The sequence below is a fragment of the Moschus berezovskii genome, chromosome 1 (genome assembly GCF_049115385.1).
Source record: "Moschus berezovskii isolate FMDL1 chromosome 1, NW_MosBer_1.0, whole genome shotgun sequence".
NCBI lineage: Eukaryota > Metazoa > Chordata > Mammalia > Artiodactyla > Moschidae > Moschus > Moschus berezovskii.
In genome coordinates, this window is record NC_142460.1 from 139,465,124 (window position 1) to 139,485,706 (window position 20,583).

Sequence of the window (20,583 nt, forward strand, 5' to 3'; positions counted from 1 at the left end):
ATGCCTTTTGAACTGTGGTGTTGGAGAAGACTCTTAAGAGTGCCTTGGACTGCAGGGAGATCAAATCAGTTAGTCCTAAAGAAAATCAGTCTTGAATATTCATTGGACGGACTGATGCTGAATCTGAAACTTCTATACTTTGGTCACCTGATACAAAGAATTGACTCATTGGAAAAGACTCTGATGCTGGGAAAGATTGAAGGCAGGAGGAGAAGGGAATGACAGAGGATGAGATGGTTGGATGGCATCACTAACTCAGAGGATATGAGTCTGAGTAAGCTCCGGGAGCTGGTGATGGACAGGGAAGCCAGGCAAACTGCAGTTCATTGGGTCACAAAGAGTTGGACACAACTGAGCGACTGAACTAAACTGATTAATATAATAATAACATAACCACTGATATTTCAATGTTTGAAATAAATGTATTTAAGTATAGCTTATTTTTAAAAATCAAATAAATCTGAGCAATATACCTGTTGAGTCACGGCTGCAGCTAAATTCCCTCCAGCACTCTCTCCAGAGATACCGATTCTTTCAGGATCTATACTGTACTTGTCAAGAACATCTTGTCTTAAGAACCACTTTAGTGCATTATAGACATCTTCAAATTGGCTTGGAAAGTGATATTCAGGTGCTAGTCGGTAGCTGTGGGCAAAATAACAATGTTCTTTAAGTCAGTTATTGTTAATAAAAAATGTCATGGATGTGTATGCTCTAACCTAAAAATCAAAAGTAATATTTTTCTTTAGCAACCTCATATTTTAGATCATTATGAATTCAAAGACAAACATCTTTATGATGGTGCTTGACATGAAGATTTTTACAAATGCCATTTTTACATAAGTAAAATCTTAAATGACAAACTTGAACCTGATATAAAAAAAAAAACCAAACCCTGGTGATAACTTCCTGAAACTAAACTTCTCCCAAAATGTTACTTGCTTTGTATTCATTACACTTTATTAGCAACCAATATAGAGAAGGCAATGGGCACCCACTCCAGTATTCTTGCCTGGAAAATTCCATGGACGGAGGGGCCAGGTGTGCTGCAGTACATGGGCTAGCGAAGAGTCGGACACGACTGAATGACTTCCCTTTCATTTTTCACTTTCATACACTGGAGAAGGAAATGACAACCCACTCCAGTGTCCTTGCCTGGAGAATCCCAAGGATGGTGGAGCCTGGTGGGCTGCCATCTATGGGGTTGCACAGAGTCGGACACGACTGAAGTGACTTAGCAGCAGCAGCAGCAACCAATAAATAATTAAAAATCATAGGAATTATTCTATTCCAACTTAATTTAATGATCAAGGTGGCATTCGGGGGTCACTATTTTTTTCATAGTTTCTTCATTTTTCTATTCATTCCCATTGGGTTTCTTTTGTACTGTTGGTCATTAACTTAGAACTTTTTTTGAAACTAGACTTTGTCTGAATTCCCACATGTTACTTCATGACTAACTGCTTTTAATGAAGGATTAGCCCATGAAACATGTACTAATTTCTTTAAATATATCTTACTGGTTAATCTTCAAAAAAAATCCTATAATATACAAAATATTGTGATTCTCAGTTTACACATGAGGAAAGGGATCTAACATGATATTTAACTGGCACCCATCCAGTTGACTCTAGCACCATGTTTTGAACCACACTTTCTGACTCTGAAGCCCTGCTAATTAAGAGTAGGCTAAAAGTCCATTGGAGGTCCTTTGTCCATGAGATACAATAGTTAAATTTTATTATAAAAACTTCTTGACTTGCTCTTTTTGATCCCTACTTGGTCTAACTATAAAACTCTTTTCTATCTGACTCTTTTCTGGTCATGCTCAAACTCATTTTTCCTAATCCCATCTTCTCAACTTCATTTGAACACTCCTGACATAACCAAGGAATGTCCAAGACTGCTGTGAGCATCTGACTGGATAAGGCATCTGGCCAAAAACCACACGATCCCACAGTGTTCTTACTTGGTTGAAATGACAACAGCATCTAGTATAACAGCTGTCCGTCTTGATAGAAAGTCAATATCAAAGAAACCTGAAACAAAGAAAATAAAATCAGAGTCTGACAGATAAATTGAAGGGTGTTCCCTTAAGCAGAAAGCTTACTATTTTACCTTGTTCCTCAACGAAATGATCTGGGGAAAATATTCCTAAAATTTCATCATAGCTGCTGCTGCTGCTGCTAAGTCACTTCAGTTGTGTTCGACTCTGTGTGACCCCATAGACGGCAGCCCACCAGGCTCCCCCGTCCCTGGAATTCTCTAGGCAAGAACACTGGAGTGGGTTGCCATTTCCTTCTCCAATGTGTGAAAGTGAAAAGTGAAAGTGAAGTCACTCAGTCATGTCCGACCCTTAGCAACCCCATGGACTGCAGCCTACCAGGCTCCTCCATCCATGGGATTTTCTAGGCAAGAGTACTGGAGTGGCTTGCCATTGCCTTCTCCATCATCATAGCTACAGAACATAAATTCTTCTATTCAGTCATCCTTTTACATATGCCTCATTTTCACACTAAATATATTAAACCAACTTCATTCTCTTCAAGATTGATCTCTGTTCCCTTCATTTAGCAGTCGATCTGATCACACGGACCACAGCCCTGTCTAACTCAATGAAACTAAGCCATGCCATGTGGCGCCACCCAAGACGGGTGGGTCATGGTAGAGAGGGCTGAAAGAATGCTGTCCACTGGAACAGGGAATAGCAAACCGCTTCAGTATACTTGCCTTGAGAACTCCGTGAACAGTATCAAAAGGCAAAATGATAGGATACTGAATGAGGAATTCCCCAGGTTGGTACGTGCGCAGTATGCTGCTGGAGATCAGTGGAGAAATAACTCCAGAAAGAATGAATGAATGGAGCCAAAGCAAAACTAATACCCAGTTGTGGATGTGACCGGTGATAGAAGCAAGGTACAATGTGGTAAAGAGCAATATTGCATAGGAACCTGGAATGTTAGGTCCACGAATCAAGGCAAATTGGAAGTGGTCAAACAGGAGATGGCAAGAGTGAACATAGACATTCTAGGAATCAGTGAACTAAAATGGACTGGAATGGGTGAATTTAACTCAGATGACCGTTATATCTACTACTGTGGGCAGAAATCCCTTAGAAGAAATGGAGTAGCCATCATGGTCAACAAAAGAGTCCAAAATGCAGTCCTTGGATGCAATCTTAAAAAGGACAGAATGATTTCTGTTCAGTTCCAAGGCAAACCATTCAATATTACAGTAATCCAGGCCTATACCCCAACCAGTAATGCTGAAGAAGCCAAAGTTGAACGGTTCTATGAAGACCTACAAGACCTTTTATAACTAACACCCAAAAAAGATGTCCTTTTCATTATAGGGGACTAGAATGCAAAAGTAGGAAGTCAAGAAACACCTGGAGTAACAGGCAAATTTGGCCTTGGAGCACGGAATGAAGCAGAGCAAAGGCTAATAGAATTTTGCCAAGATAACACACTGGTCTTAGCAAACACCTTCTTCCAACAACACAAGAGAAGACTCTAGAAATGGACATCACCAGGTGGTCAACACCAAAATCAGATTGATTTTATTCTTTGCAGCCAAAGATGGAGAAACTGTATACAGTTAGCAAAAACAAGACCAGGAGCTGACTGTGGCTCAGATCATGAACTCCTTATTGCCAAATTCAGACTTAAATTGAAGAAAGTAGGGAAAACCACTAGACCATTCAGATATGACCTCAGTCAAATCCCTTATGATTATACAGTGGAAGTGAGAAATAGATTTAAGGGTCTAGATCTGATAGATAGAGGTGCCTGATGAACTATAGATGGAGGTTCATGATATTGTACAGGAGACAGGGACCAAGACCATCCCCATGGAAAAGAAATGCATAAAAGCAAAATGGCTGTCTGAGGAGGCTTTACAAATAGCCATGAAAAGAAGAGAAGTGAAAAGCAAAGGAGAAAAGGAAAGATATAAGCATCTGAATGCAGAGTTCCAAAGAATAGCAAGGAGAGATAAGAAAACCTTCCTCAGCGATCAATGCAAAGAAATAGAGGAAAACAACAGAATAGGAAAAACAAGAGATCTCTTCAAGAAAATTAGAGATTCCAAGGGAACATTTCATGCAAAGATGAGCTTCATAAAGGACAGAAATAATATGGACCTAACAGAAGCAGAAGATATTAAGAAGAGGTGGCAAGAATACACAGAAGAACTGTACAAAAAAGATCTTCAAGACCAAGATAATCACAATGGTGTGATCACTGACCTAGAGCCAGACATTTTGGAATGCAAAGTCAAGTGGGCCTTAGAAAGCATCACTACGTACAAAGCTAGTGGAGGTGATGGAATTCCAGTTGAGCTATTTCAAATACTGAAAGAAAATGCTGTTAAAGTGCTGCACTCAATATACTAGCAAATTTGGAAAACTCCGCAGTGGCCACTGGACTGGAAAAGGTCAGTTTTCATTCCAATCCCAAAGAAAGGGAATGCCAAAGAATGCTCAAACTACCGCACAATTGCACTCATTTCACACACTAGTAAGTCATGCTCAAAATTCTCCAAGCCAGACTTCAGCAATATGTGAACCATGAACTTCCAGATGTTTAAGCTGGTTTTAGAAAAGGCAGAGGAACCAGAGATCAAATTGCCAATATCCGCTGGATCATGGAAAAAGCAAAAGAGTTCCAGAAAAACATCTATTTCTGCTTCATTGACTATGCCAAAGCCTTTGACTGTGTGGATCACAATAAACTGTGGAAAATTCTAAAAGAGATGGGAATACCAGTCCACCTGACCTGCCTCTTGAGAAACCTGTACGCAGGTCAGGAAGCAACAGTATAACTGGACATGGAACAACAGACCAGTTCCAAATAGGAAAAGGAGTACGTCAAGGCTGTATCTTGTCACCCTGCTTATTTAACTTCTATGCAGAGTACATCATGAGGAATGCTGGGCTGGAAGAAGCACAAGCTGGAATCAAGATTGCCAGGAGAAGTATCAATAACCTCAGATATGCAGATGACACCACCCTTATGGCAGAAAATGAAGAGGAACTCAAAAGCCTGTTGATGAAAGTGAAAGAGGAGAGTGAAAAAGTTGGCTTGCAGCTGAACATTCAGAAAACAAAGATCATGGCCTCTGGTCCCATCACTTCGTGGGAATTAAATGGGGAAACAGTGCCAGACTTTATTTTGGGGGGCTCCAAAATCACTGCAGATGCTGATTGCAGCCATGAAATTAAAAGACGCTTACTCCTTGGAAGGAAAGTTATGACCAACCTAGATAGTATATTAAAAAGCAGAGTCATTACTTTGCCAACCAAGGTCCGTCTGTCTGGTCAAGGCTATGGTTTTTCCCGTGGTCATGTATGGATGTGAGAGTTGGACTGTGAAGAAAACTGATCGCCAAAGAATTGATGCTTTTGAACTGTCAGTGATGCCTTCCAGCAATCTCATTCTCTGTCGTCCCCTTCTCCTCCCGCCCCCAATCTTTCCCAGCATCAGAGTCTTTTCCAGTGAGTCAACTCGTCGCATGAGGTGGCCAAAGTATTGGAGCTTCAGCTTTAGCATCAGTCCTTCCATTAAACACCCAGGTCTGATCTCATTCAGAATGGACTGGTTGGATCTCCTTGCAGTCCAAGGGACTCTCAAGAGTCTTCTCCAGCACCACAGTTCAAGATCATCAATTCTTCGGCGATCAGCTTTCTTCACAGTCCAACTCTCACATCCATGCATGACCGATGGAGAAACCATAGCCTTGACTAGACGGACCTTTGTTGGCAAAGTAGACTCCATCAAAAGTGCCAGAGGAAGGTAAAGAGTAAAGGGGAAGTAGGGAAAGCTGAGACCTTATTTACATATTCATATTTTCTCAAAGGCAGACAAAAATATGTGCTTTCTGGGTTTTTATTTCTTTGGCCATGTATGGGCATGGGAATGCATCACACATGTTTGCTACTGGGCTTGGGTAAATTCTCCCTTTTGCATATAAGAAAAATTTAAGAAAATATAATCGAATTTGTCAGAATTAGGAAGAGAAAGAAATCATGAAATGCTAAAGGGCATATATCAGGATACAACGTTGTTGCAAAGTTTCCATCAAGTGAAAGGAGAAGTACGAAAAGTTGGGTGTTGACTATTCTTAAATGTCAAATATGCACTAAGTTTTAAACTTTTATTTAACATTTGCTACAAAAAGTTGTCAATACTTCCCTTTACTGAGTCCAATTCCCTCCTACTTCCTCTAGGTCAGACAAATATCCCATCCTCCCCCTCTACACATTTCCTCAACATCTTCATGTGTGACTTATAAGCACATTCAAAGGCCTTCCATAGATAAATACAAAATATATACAATAAAAATATATTTATACATACATAAAAGTTTTTATAAGTAAAATTATATATAATTAACATGTATTATATATAAAAATGCATCAAATAAATGGACATGTACATGTGTCCTATATAAAATAAAAATAAAATACCCTTTTTCAACTCTGTGCTTCTTTTCCATCTAACGCCTTCCTTCTCATTTCCTTCATAACTAAGATTACTGAAAAACTGGCATCACTGTCTCCATTTCCTCATTTCTCATCTACTATTCAACTCACTTTATTTTGGTTTTCATCACAATGTTCCATCATTTCTGCAATTAACAAGTTTAATGCTGTATTTATATGTTCATAAAATTCTTTTCCCTCTTACCTGCTATCTGCTACAGCTTTTGATATTGATTATTCCTTTTCAGAAAGAGATTTAATATAATTCCTTTAAACTATTAATAGCATATTCAGACAACTGAAGAGTTCTGTTATCTATGATATAGTTTAACATACGTCAAAGTCAACATCTTAATAAAATGTATTCTAGGTGATAAACTAAAATTTTCAATGAGAGGCTCATACCAGCACTTCCCATACACCAACCACCACCATGAATATAAAATAAGCCTCTTCTTAGTGTCTCTGACTTCCGTTTTGGTAAATATATACGGACAGGAACATTGTTGAAAGTTGTCTCCATCACAGTGACATTTTCATCAGATGTGGGTGGTACTTCTTGAATGCTCATGAAGAACCTTGCAATGTCTATGAAATGACCGATTCCCAACAGTTCAGCAAAGTGACCCTAAAATAAGAGTGAAGGGGAAAAACACATAGAGGTTACAGATATCAAATGCCAATGCTGTTAATGACCCTAGAAGGATGCACATGTGTTCCTAAAGTTCCTGTTTCACACTGTCACAGGTGAATCTGAATAGGTTCAGAATCTTTACCACAGTAGTTGGCCTCATTAAAAAAAAAAAAAAAAAAGATGAAGAATTATTGAAGTATTACAATTTGGCAGATTTTATACTTTCTACTTTGAGTACAAAGATAAACAAAGTTCTCTATATAAGCTCAAAGTCAAGTGAGAGAAGTGGATACAATAGTCATAAAACAACGTAACCAATGTCTCATAGACATATACAGAGAACTCTGGCAGAGGTCAGTAAACTAGATGCCTGAACATAAGACCTGGGGAGGAGTTTTCAAATATTGGTGAACTCTGATATGAATATTGAAAGGGGAAGAAAAATTTGGCCAAACAAAGAGGAGATCTCACCAGAGGCCAAAGGAACAGAAAAAGGAAATGCAGGTGATATAGTAAACCATGAAGTAGTAAAGCTAGCAAAGCTATTCTAACAAAGTATGATTGACAAAGGATATAGTTTAGAGGGAGCTTTCAGAAAAAAAGAATGTTTAAGACATGTGCTGGAATTACCTACCAGGGCCAGATGGGGCAAAGTCGGGGAAGGGCCTTTCTTAAGAACAGCTGACAACCTTGTGCTCTTATATAGTCGTTCCTGAATGTGACTTTGGTTCAAGAGCCTAGATGTCTACTTTGGGGAACCTGTTCATCTCAAAGTGCAAGTTCCTGACTAACCGGGATGACACCATGTTTCCCCATCTTCCCCACCTGAGCTTGGGAATAGCGAATGGATCGCTGGGCAGCTCTTATATTCTCATGAAGAACGTACTGTGCCCACTTTATACTTGGGAAGGAAGCTCATGCAACTACTTGCTATTTGAAGCTATGAATCATGCACCCTGGCACTGGGGGCTTCTGTTCTTGAGAGTTATTTGAAAGAAATCATGGCTTCTGATCTGCTGCTATCCTTCTGAAGAGAGGTCAGCCTGGCCCAGAGCCTGGGCACGTGGATGGTCTAGGCAAGAGTGCTCTTGAGGCTGCTGGGACCACCTCATTGGACCAGCTGCCTATCCTAAGGAACCATCTGTTGTAAGCTTGAGCCAACACCATGGTATCCAGCTGTGAGGACTGGAGAGGAGGTAAAGTTGGTCCATCATGGCCTCCAGACCTTCCTCAGAGAGAAGTGCTGGTGAAAAATTTCACAAATCTAGCATGTCTGAATGAAACCCCAGATTCTCTAGAAAAATGTTTCCACTTGCCTTTGGAAAATATTTTGTTCTTACCCTAGTTTAGTAGCAACTGCCAGCATCTCAAACCAGCCAGCGAAACTCGTCTGTGGTGTCCATCCTATTCCTCTTACAGCTGCCCTAGACCTCAGACCCACGTAGTCTGAGCCAGTCTGCCTCTCACCCCTGCTGTCTGCTGTCACATTCTCTAAGTCTTCTCTAGTAAGTATTTAAAGGGAAACATCCAGATTTCCTTGCTGCGTCCTGGAGATGGGCCCATAAAGGGACAAGAGGAAGATAATCATCAAAGATCTGAAGTAAAAGAGCTTTGCTGTCCCAGTCCATGCCCTGTGAACCCAGGCCTGCAAACTGCATAAAATGGAATGTTGGTGGTTGTGTACAATAAATGTCCAAAATTCGGATGTGGTTTCACTAAAAACAAAAACAAAAAACACATGCTGGAATTAGATAATGGACCTGCTTAAAGATAATAATGCCCTTGTTACCAATGTTAAGTTACATGTTAATGCATGAAATGTAGTGGCAAAATAGTTATTGAATGTAACACCTGTAATAGTCCTCATTAAGGGAGAGTTTTGGTGAGGTGAGTAGTAGGACTCTGAGCTTTCACTGCAGTTTGCACAGGTGTGATGCTGGGAAAGATTGACGGCTGGAGGAGAAGGGGACAACAGAGGATGAGATGGTTGGAGGGCATCACCGACTCAATGGACATTTGTTTGGGTAAACTCCAGGAGTTGGTGATGGACAGGGAGGCCTGGTATGCTGTGGTCCATGGGGTCGCAGAGTTGGATACGACTGAGCGACTGAACTGAACTGATACCTGGTTGAGGAACCATAACGTTAGTGCAGAAGTAATTGTAGTTTTACACTGTTGAACTTTTCCACTTGATACTGGAATATATTCTTAAATAAATATTGTTACATTATACATCATTTTAATGCACATTTCTCTCTTTATGCTTTCTTTTTGCTAATGATTTATTATGTGCTGTTTATTTTATATTTATTTTAGACTATAGATATGATGCTAGACAAAAAGCAAACTGAAGCAATTTTTTTTATTCAAGTTCAAAATGGTTCATAAGGCAGTGAAGACAACTCACAACATCAACAACACATTTGCCTCAGTAAATGCTAAAAAACATACAGTGGAGTGGTGGTTCAAGAAATTTTGCAAAGGAGATGATTTGGCATTGGAAGCAAATTGCAAAGGTGAAATCTTGATAAGAGGATGTCTCATGAACTGACCAAAAAACAAACAAAAAAAAAAATTGTGGTTTTGAAGTATCTTTTATTCTACGTAACAACAATGAACCATTTCTTGACTGGATTGTGATGCACAATGAAAAGTGGATTTTATGTGACAACCAGCAATGACCAGCTCAGTATTTGGACTGAAAAGAAATTCCAAAACACTTCCCCAAGCCAAACTTGCACCAAAAAATGGTCATGGTTACTGGGTCACTGTTTGGTGCCCTGTTGCCCATCTGGTCCACTACAGCTTTCTAAATCTTTACATCTGAGAAGTATGCTCAGCAAATTGATTGAGATGCACCAAAAACTGCAACGCTGGCAGCCAATACTGGTCAACAGAAAGAGCCCCTTTCTCCTCCACACCAACGCCTGACTGCAGGTCACACAAGCAACACTTCAAAAATTGAACGAATTGGTTATAGAGTTTTGCTTCAACTGGCATTTTCACCTGACCTCTCACTAACTGACTACCACTTCTTCAAGCATCTTGGCAACTTTTTGCAGAGAAAACACTTCCACAACCAGCAGGATGCAGAAAAATTCTTTCCAAGTGTTCTCTGAATCATGAAACATAGATTTTAACACTACAGGAAAAAAGAAACTTATTCCTTGTTGGCAAAATGTGTTGATTGTAATGGTTCTTATTTTGATTAATGAAGATGTGTTTGAGCCTAGTTATAATGATTTAAAATTCACACTACAAAATTACAATTACTTTTGTACCAAAAGTATAAACTGTGTGGCAGGGTCAAAAACAAAGGGAAAAAAAAGAAGCACAGTGTTAGAGGTATAATTAATGCAAGATGCCTGTGATATAATTTCCAACCTTTACAGACTATTGCTAAAAATAGACATTCACATAAACGAACTCTAATAAAAGGCAGATCAAACAAAGACCTTGAATGGCTGCTCAGGTAGAAAGAGAAGACAGATTAGTTCTGAAAAATAAGAAGAAAGTTTCTGATGGGTGCACTGTTTGATTTCAACCTGTTGAACGTGAAAAATTATGGTTGCTTAAAATTTTTAGATTTAATCAGACAGGCAAAACAATTTGACCAAAGGCCTAAAGAAAAGAAATTTCAAAGGTGTTCATGAAAACCATTTTATCTGGAAGCTAACTTGCTTGGTCTATATGGTTGAAATTACAGTGGGAAGCTCTGTTGACACTGTAGTATGGGGAGCTACTTTCAGAACACAGTGTCTATTTTTCCTTTATAAACATATCATCAAGCAGCTTAATGTGTTCTAACTAGCTAACAACAAAATAAATGATATTCATATATGATATATACATATATATCATTAAGTATAATGATCATAGAAATGCTAGATCTTCCTCAATTTCCAATGAGGTTATGTCCTCGTAAATTCATTGCAAACTGAAAATGTTGTAAGTCAAAAATGCATTTAAATATATGTAACCTACCAAACAGGCTTCCCAGGTGGCTCAGTGGTAAAGAATCCTCCTGCAAATGCAGGAAACAGGGGTTCAATCCCTGGATCAGGAATATCCCCTGGAGGAGGAAATGGCAATCCCCTCCAGTATTCTTGCCTGGGAAATCCCATAGAAAGAAGAACTTGGCGGGTTACAGTCCATGAGGTCACAAAAAAGAGTCAGACATGACTGAGCAACTAAACACACACAACCTACCAAACATTTGCTTAGCCTACAGTGGGGCAGGACTTCCCTGGTGGCTCAGATGGTATAGCGTCTGCCTACAATGCGGGACACCCGGGTTCAATCCCTCAGTCGGGAAGATCTCCTGGAGAAGGAAATGGCAACCCACTCTAGTATTCTTGCCTGAAAAATTCCATGGACAGAAGAGCCTGGTAGGCTACAGTACATGGGGTCGCAAAGAGTCAGACATGACTGAGCAACTTCACTTTCACAGTGAGGCATAATCATCTAATGCAGAATTTATTTTACAATAAAATACTGAAATTGTGTAATTTACTGAATACTGTCCTGAGAGTGAAGGACACAATGGTTGGAGGAGTAGAGAGTGGTGTAAGTATGTAGGTTGTTTACACGTGTGATCAAGGGGTTGACTGGCAGCTGCAGCTCCCTACTGCTGTACAGCATCATGACAGGGAATCGCCCACATATCTCTTGCCTGGAAAAAGATCAAAAGCAAAATGTGAAGTACAGTTTCTACTGAATGTGTATAACTTTTGCACCATCATAAAGTCAAAAAATCATAAGTCAAACCATCATGAATCAGGAACTGTCTGTACTTAAAACAGTAATTTAATTTTAAACAGTGAGAATTGTGAAACATAACCTGGGAGTTAAGCTGACCATACTCTATTATAATTTTCTAATTAATGTATTGAAAGGTCATTTCCAGTTATTATTCTTTATTATTTAGTCTGATGTCTCTGATAAATTTGATCCAAAATAAATAGTATTATGATTTGTACATACATTGTACTCAGGAGTTTTAACTAGATATTCCTGAAGTTAAGACATTAGCTATAGTCAAAAGAAATGGTTAAATTTGGCATGTAATCAATAAATAGATTGATGATATATATGTAGGTAGACAGATAAAAAGATACTAACAGCTTTTAATATATATTCACTTATATATAATGTGCTGCTGCTGCTTAGTCATTTAGTCATGTCTGACTCTTTGCGACCCTGATGGACAATAGCCCACCAGGCTCCTCTGTCCATGGGGATTTTCCAGGCAAGAATCCTGGAGTGGGTTGCCATATCCTCCTCCAGGGGATCCACCCAACCCAGGGATCGAAACTGGGTCACCTGCATTGCAGGCAAATTCTTTACCACTGAGCCACCAGGGAAGTCATATAATGTGCTACCTATATTTATATTGTTAGGCATTTATACCCATATCTAATCCATGTCCAAATCTACATTCAGTTGTGTCTCAATATTCATATCTCTATTTATGTCAATGAAAACTCCATTAGCCATCAGTTAAGAAGAAAAAAGAGGTTTTTTATTCAATCCAAATTGAGGATTATAACCCAGGAGACAGAATCTCAGAAAGGTCTGAGAACTGTTCTGCTGACTAGAAGTCAAAGACACAGTTATATACATTTTTGAGCAAAGGATCATACATCAAAATGACATACTGATGTTCTACATAAAGCTTACCAAAGATACATAGTCCAAGTAAGCATATATGAAGGGTGCAGTAAGTTATCATGACCCCTTACAGAATTAGGAGAAAATGTTATCCTTTCAAGAAGTTACACTCGTGGCTTCCCAGGTGGTTCAGTGGTAAAGAATCCACCTGCCAATGCAGGAGACAGGGGGTTCAGGGAAGATCCCACATGCTGTAGAGCAATTAAACCCATGCACCACAACTACTGAGCCTGTGCTCTAGAGTCCAGGAGCCACAACTACTGAAGTCCAAGCACCCTACAGCCTGGTTGCACAACAAGAGGCCATTGCAATTGGAAGCCCACATACTGCAACTAAAGAGTAGCTCCCATCTGATGCAAGTAGAGAAAAGCCCATGCATCAATGAACACTCAGCACAGCAAAAAATAAACAAAATTATATATAAAAAAGAAGTTGCATTGTTAACATCAGAAGAAAGGAGATATATATAAATAACTATACTTATAGTTGTTTTTAATCTTTGCCAGGTAGTACGCTTTCCATTTGTGTACCAATTCCGTTCTTACAAAAGCCTGGTAAACAGTAATATATTCCCAGATTTTTCAATTGAGTGTGTTGAGGTTGGAGAGGTTAAGAGACATATTTATGACTAGTCATACAATAAGTGCTATATATGGGACTCAAGTCCAGGTCTGATCCCTTGAGCCAGGTGTCACTCCTGACCAGACAATATGGTATCCATAGTGGCCACCATTAGGAAATGACCATTGAAGAGACAGCATGACAGTGGATACAGTGTTCAAGGATCCCTTAGTATTCACAGAATTTTCATGGGTGTGAGAAACTGGGCAGAGGACTGGGCAGGAACCTAACTCTGAGAGACCCTAAGAATGGTGGTGGTTCCCATGGCCTCCTGTATTTCCCCGCCTACTCACGCTACACTTGGTTCAAGTAGAACTCAAATATCCCTCCTTACTGGTGCCCAGCAACTATCCTAAAGAGATGTCAGAAGACAGACTCACAAAAAGCACTGCCTTAATGTTAGAACTGCAGCCAGAGGAGGAGAACTTCATGCAGATGAAAGAGAAGTGCTAATGCTTAGTCAGTGCACAACAAGCTTAGAAGATCAACTATTCTATAGCTATAAGGATATTCTAGGTCTTCTCCACATTCTGGTCACCCCTTCAACACACAGCTCCACACACACTGACCTTGCCCCCAACACTATGGTATCCCCTACCTGCTCCTCCTTGCTATATACAAGGGGTAGAGACTCTTACTTCCAGTGGACCATTTTCTATCCCCTTTACTTTTCAGTGTTAAACCTGGAAACAATTTTTAATTATTTTAAATGCTAATATAGAAAGGTGATAGTCAGGTCACAAGCATTTATTTACTTAACATTAACAAATTTAAGACTCATATGACCTATGACATAAAGTATCCACATTTTTCCCAAAAAAATAATTTATGTTAATTTAGCTGGCCCTCTGGATTTTAATCAAAGTACAGAAAATACAAGGCCTCTTTCAAAACATAAATCACTAGACTCAAGTATTTTATCTGCAAACAATAAGATTATTTAGTTTCAAATAAATATTTTTAAATGATAGAGTGGTATATGTTATACAAGCTAAAGACGAGTATTTATACAAAAATAGGAAATCAACCTTGAATATTCATTAGAATGACTGATGCTGAAAGGTGAAGCTACAATACTTTGGCCACTTGATTCGAAGAGCCAACTCACTGGAAAAGACCCCGATGCTGGGAAAGACTGAAGGCAAAATGAGAAAGGGACAGCCAAGGATGAGATGGTTACATAGCATCACCGACTTAATGGACATGAATTTGAGCAAACTCTGGGAGATAGTGGAGGACAGAGGAGTCTGGCCTGCTGCAGCCAATGGGTTTGCAAAGAGTCAGACACAACTTAAGAGACTGAACAACAAAGTAGTTGTCATGTGTTGTGTAAGAGAGTACTAAGTATAAAAAAAATTATAGGTGACTTTGTATTTTCACAACTTTTGAGAGTTTACTAGGAAGTGTAACATTTGGAATGTGAAGTCAAGTGGGCCTTAGAAAGCATCACTATGAACAAAGCTAGTGGAGGTGATGGAATTCCAGTGGAGCTATTTCAAATCCTGAAAGATGATGCTGTGAAAGTGCTGCACTCAATATGCCAGCAAATTTGGAAAACTCAGCAGTGACCACAGGACTGGAAACGGTCAGTCTTCATTTCAATCCCAAAGAAAGGGAATGCCAAAGAATGCTCAAACTACCGCACAATTGCACTCATCTCACACGCTAGTAAGTCATGCTCAAAATTCTCCAAGCCAGTCTTCAGCAAAAGGTGAACCATGAACTTCCAGATGTTCAAGCAGGTTTTAGAAAAGGCAGAGGCACCAGAGATCAAATTGCCAACATCCGCTGGATCATGGAGAAAGCAAGAGAGTTCCAGAAAAACATCTATTTCTGCTTCATTGACTATGCCAAAGCCTTTGACTGTGTGGATCACAATAAACTGTGGAATATTCTGAAAGAGATGGAAGTACCAGACCACCTGACCTGCCTCTTGAGAAACCTGTATGCAGGTCAGGAAGCAACAGTTAGAATTGGACATTGAACAACAGACTGGTTCCAAATAGGAAAAGGAGTACGTCAAGGCTGTATATTGTCACCTTGCTTATTTAACATCTATGCAGAGTACATCATGAGGAACGCTGGGCTGGAAGAAGCACAAGCTGGAATCAAGATTGCCGGGAGAAATATCAATAACCTCAGATATGCAGATGACACTGCCCTTATGGCAGAAAGTGAAGAGGAACTCAAAAGCCTCTTGAAGAAAATGAAAGAGGAGGGTAAAAAGGTTGGCTTGCAGCTCAACATTCAGAAAACAAAAATCATGGCATCTGGTCCCATCACTTCATGGGAAATAGATGGGGGAACAGTGGAAACAGTGTCAGACTTTATTTTTTTGGGCTCCAAAATCACTGCAGATGCTGATTGCAGCCAGGAAATTAAAAGACGCTTACTCCTTGGAAGGAAAGTTATGACCAACCTAGATAGCATATTAAAAAGCAGAGACATTACTTTGCCAACAAAGGTCCGTCTAGTCAAGGCTATGGCTTTTCCCATGGTCATGTATGGATGTGAGAGTTGGACTGTGAAGAAAGCTGAGTGCTGAAGAATTGATGCTTTTGAACTGTGGTGCTGGAGAAGACTCTTGAGAGTCCCTGGACTGCAAGGAGATCCAACCAGTCCATTCTAAAGGAGATCGAGCCTGGGTGTTCATTGGAAGGACTGATGCTAAAGCTGAAACTCCAATACTTTGGCCACCTCATGCGACGAGTTGACTCACTGGGAGGGATTGAGATGCTGGGAGGAATTGTGGGCGGGAAGAGAAGGGGACAACAGAGAATGAGATGGCTAGATGGCATCACTGACTCGATGGACATGAGTTTGGGTGAACTCCGGGAGTTGGTGATGGACAGGGAGGCCTGGTGTGCTGTGATTCATGGGGTCCCAAAGAGTCGGACACGACTGAGCAACTGAACTGAAACTGAAATTGATTGGTAAAGAACAAAGTAGTATTAGGTGTCATTAAATTCAAGCAAAAGTTTCGTTTTTTCTTTTTGGGATGAGGAAAATGATAGAAAAAAAAATCCTGGTTACTTCTTTAACATGAAATGAAGTGAGTGTTTGGATTTTTAGACCTTTTGATAAGATACTGTATTATATGGTAATCTGATGTACCTAGCAAATTAAATATTTTCCTTAAGAAAAAAATAAAAGAGTGGGAGTTTTATGGTAAATCTACATTTTTTCCCTTCTGTAATGAAAGGAAAAAAAACAGATAAATAATTTAAAAGATAACAATTACTTCTGGGCAATTTTTTAGTATAGCACCTTGTCCCAATAATCAAGCCTCATTATGATTCAGTCTTTGATCATGGTGAATCTCTTTAATTCTTGGGGTAAATATCCACTGTCTTTTATTAGAAATTTAGAAATTTATATATATACATAGTGATAGGAGCTCTTAAGCAAAAATACTTTAAGAAAAAAAGTCTTGACCCTTCCACCATTCTCCAGTACATTTTTAAGTTTGTTAAGGAAAAGCTATCTCATCCAAGTAGAAATAATACAAAAGGTATATGCATAACATTCATGAAAAAACAAAAACTCATGCAAGGTACTATGTATTATAAGAAAAGTAATAGCCTCCAACATATGAGAAAAACAAATTTAAAAATAATTGGTACAAGGTAGATGTAATAAATTACACAGTGCTTCAGAACAAAGAATAAAGATCACAAAGCAGAAGTACAAACCTTTAAGGAACATATAGGAGGATATTTGGAGGTGATCTCTAATTGAAAGGAAGAGGTAATTGAAAAATGGTACTGGTACAAATCAGAAAAGGAATAAGAAAAAAAGACAAAATAATTTCAGAAATAAACAATGAGTTAAAAGAAACTCAAGCAAACTGTTATATAGGATAGAAATGAGAAAAACAAACAAAAGAAAATTACAAAAGATTAAGTGCTATAGAGAAAATGACATATTTTCCAAAGACAAACATGTATACACACACACACACACACATAATTAATCCAAATAATAAAAGAAATCAAAACGATCAATCAAAATCAATCAAGAATAACTTTAAAAAATGACTTGAAGCTATGTTCCACCAAAACGGACCAAAACCCAATAACATGTACTATAAAATTACTAAAAATGGTCAAATTGCTAATAAGAAAATAATAAGAAGACAAGCATCACACTTACTCAGAGCTACGTTAAGCTCCAGAAAAGTGCTGAAACAACTAAAAAAAATATATGCAAGAGATGTTGAGCCAAAGGTTTAATACCCAGACTGTCTATGAATTGTTTTTGTTTTGTTTTTACTGCGGGGAGCAATTCACTACAAAGTTAAAGGAGCGAACTATATGGCTTTATTTCCAAGTATTTAGACTCATTAGAAAAGAACCACAAGTCTTTGAGGACCACCCATGAACAGGAGGTAGTGAGCCAGCCATGCGGGATCCTTTCAGTCAGCAACTAAACCCTTCAACTGGAAACCTTGTTCCTTGTTTCCCTTGGGTTTTTACCAGCTGACTTGTTCACAGGTATTGCAGTAAGAAAAGATTTGCATATCTGAATACAAGGTTACTGTATCGAATTCTGTAACTAATCAACAGTGTTGCTCAATTCTACCAATTCTGAAGTTCAAAAAGCTTCATTCTGGCAGCACTCATGCCATGAAACTCACAGTAAGACTATCTGTCTTTCTTAGCCAGTCTATTTTGTCTTCTAGTATTTAAAATTGAAACTCCTTGACTACTCCCTCCATATTCATTTTGTCTGGGCTCTGCATTAAGCAATAGATAAAATATTAAAAAGGTTTTAAAACCAGCAAGCAAACCTTGAGTAAAATTTCCAAAACAGCAGAGATTATTTAAAAAATAATAAAGATAATTATTTTCTCCTGATTAAACTTCTAAACATTGAGTCAATAAAAGTTTATACTTACCAAATGTGTCATAGTTTTCAAACACGTTGTTACCCACATTAATTTCCAAGGCTCCTCAATATTATCCGGGAGAGGTGTGTAACCATAATATGCCCCAAGGACCCCCACAATCAGAAACAAAATAGTCTTTCTTCCCATAATGTTTTCCAACTGCACGTTCTACTTGGCAGCAAAGCAAGCACACTTCTGAAATATTTGAGTGTTGAAATTTCACAACAGTTTTTAGATTTATCAAAAAGTGTTATCTAACTTCTTAGACACAAATTCCATTGGTCTGATTGTCATTCTGCAAGCTGCTGGGAAATAATTAACTCAGAAAAAGTACAAAGAACTCTGAAACGCATACTCATATTATCTGTAGGTTCTGTCAAGTACAACAGCCTTATAATGTTGCTAGGCAGTCAGTAAACAAACATTTGTTGCTCAATTACTGGTTGCAGAGTACTTTAACCATTAGAGAAAAGGCCACAGGAAATACAAGAAACCCAGTGTATGCTTCATATAACAAGTCTCAGAGTCAGGGAGAAAAAATATGTTTAAACTATTGAGAGCTTTTACAAAGTCTGATAGATATGGTCACTTGTATCTTACATTACTTTTACTGTCTTGCTACAAATAAAATTATTATTGAAAAATGCTAAATAGGTTAAAGTTATACAAATTTTTCCGATGCAACATAAAAACTTATATTCAAACAACTTCAGTATAGGGCATAATTCAGATTTTTTAAAAAAGGAAAGGAAACAGGAAAAATATTTTCAGCACTTTAAATCTTCATGCAAATTTTGCAGTTTTGTGTTTACATTTATCCATTCAGCATGGAATCCACTGGATTTGAGATCTTTTAGCAAAAATAGGGGCTTCGCTAGTGGTTCAGACAGTAAAGAATCAGTCTGCAATGTGAGAGACCTGGGTTCAATCCCCGGGTTGGGAAGATCCCGTGGAGAGGGGAACAGCTACCCACTCCAGTATTCTAGCTTGGAAAATTCCATGGATAGAAGAGCCTGGAAGGCTATAGTCCATGGGGTTGCAAGGAGTCAGACATGACTGAGCAAGCAAAATTAGAACACAGAGAAGGTTCTTCTTACAAAGGTCTGTGTTCTGGCTTTGCTTTTTTACCTTGGTTATAAAATCATGGAGATAGCTAACAGTTTTTGAGAATTTACTCTGTACCCCAGGCAATGTACTAAAACAAATCTGAACATCGTTGTTGTTGTTCAGTCACTCAGTCGTGTCCATCTCTTTGCCACCCCATGGACTGCAGCAGGCCAGGCTTCCCTGTCCTTCACCATCTCCCAGAGCTTGCTCAAGCTTATGTCCATTGAGTCAGTGATGCCATCCAACAATCTCATCCTGTTATCTCCCTTTCTCCTCCTGCCTTCAATCTTTCCCAGCATCAGGGTCTTTTCAAATGAGTCAGCTCTTTGCATCAGGTGCCCAGTGTATTGGAGTTTCAGCTTCAACATCAGTCCTTCCAATGAACACCCAGGACTGATCTCCTTTAGGATGGACTGGTTGGATCTCCTTGCAGTCCAAGGGACTCTCAAGAGTCTTCTCCAACACCACAGTTCAAAAGCATCAATTCTTTGGCACTCAGCTTTGTTTATAGTCCAATTCTCACATCCATACATGACCACTGTATAAACCATAGCCTTGACTAGAGGGACCTTTGTTGGCAAAGTGATGTCTTTGCTTTTTAATGTGCTATCTAGGTTGGTCATAACTCCTTCCAAGGAGTAAAATGTTTTTAAGAACATGTTATTGCATAAATAAAATTTTGAAAGTCTTCCCTAAATTTATCAAATGAAGTTTGGACAACAAGAAAAAAAGACATCCTCAAGCTTGGGCAACCTTTTGTTTCCTAATCACATAAAGTAGTATGAGTGTACCTTAATTTGTTTCTAAGTGTTTTTCTAGAAGATCCTATTATAAAAAAAAAAATAGAACATAATTTTGGAAGAAACAAATTTAAAATTTCTTAAATATAAAAAGCTTATAAGGGTCTATTCAGATTCTTTGCCCATTTTAAAATCAGATTGTTTGTGTGTTTTTTTTTTTTGTTGTTGTTGTTGTTATTGAGTTGTGTGGGTTCTCAATATACTTTATATATTAATCCCTTATCAAATATTTTATTTCTATCCTCTTGCATTCAATGGTTTCCTTCAATATACAGAAATTTTAGTTTGATGCAGTCCCATTTATCTATTTTTGCTTTTGTTTCCCTTGCAGTTATAAAATAAATAAGTCATGGAATGCAATGTACAGCATGGAAAATACTGT

General features: G+C 38.6%; 1 protein-coding gene across 1 annotated transcript in view; it reads right to left on the reverse strand.

The window, feature by feature from the left end:
• LOC129546529 (deacylase AADAC-like) overlaps nt 1-18,623 on the reverse strand; it is a 31,358-nt gene extending 12,735 nt beyond the window's left edge. Inside the window, exons 1-4 of the mRNA XM_055411566.2 lie at nt 18,304-18,623; nt 6,887-7,109; nt 1,970-2,039; nt 474-645 (exon numbers count right to left, since the gene is read on the reverse strand). Coding sequence (XP_055267541.1) covers nt 474-645; nt 1,970-2,039; nt 6,887-7,109; nt 18,304-18,441 — 603 coding nt within the window. The 5' untranslated portion in view covers nt 18,442-18,623. The remainder of the gene's footprint in view (nt 1-473; nt 646-1,969; nt 2,040-6,886; nt 7,110-18,303) is intronic.
• Between the last annotated feature and the right edge of the window lie 1,960 nt (nt 18,624-20,583).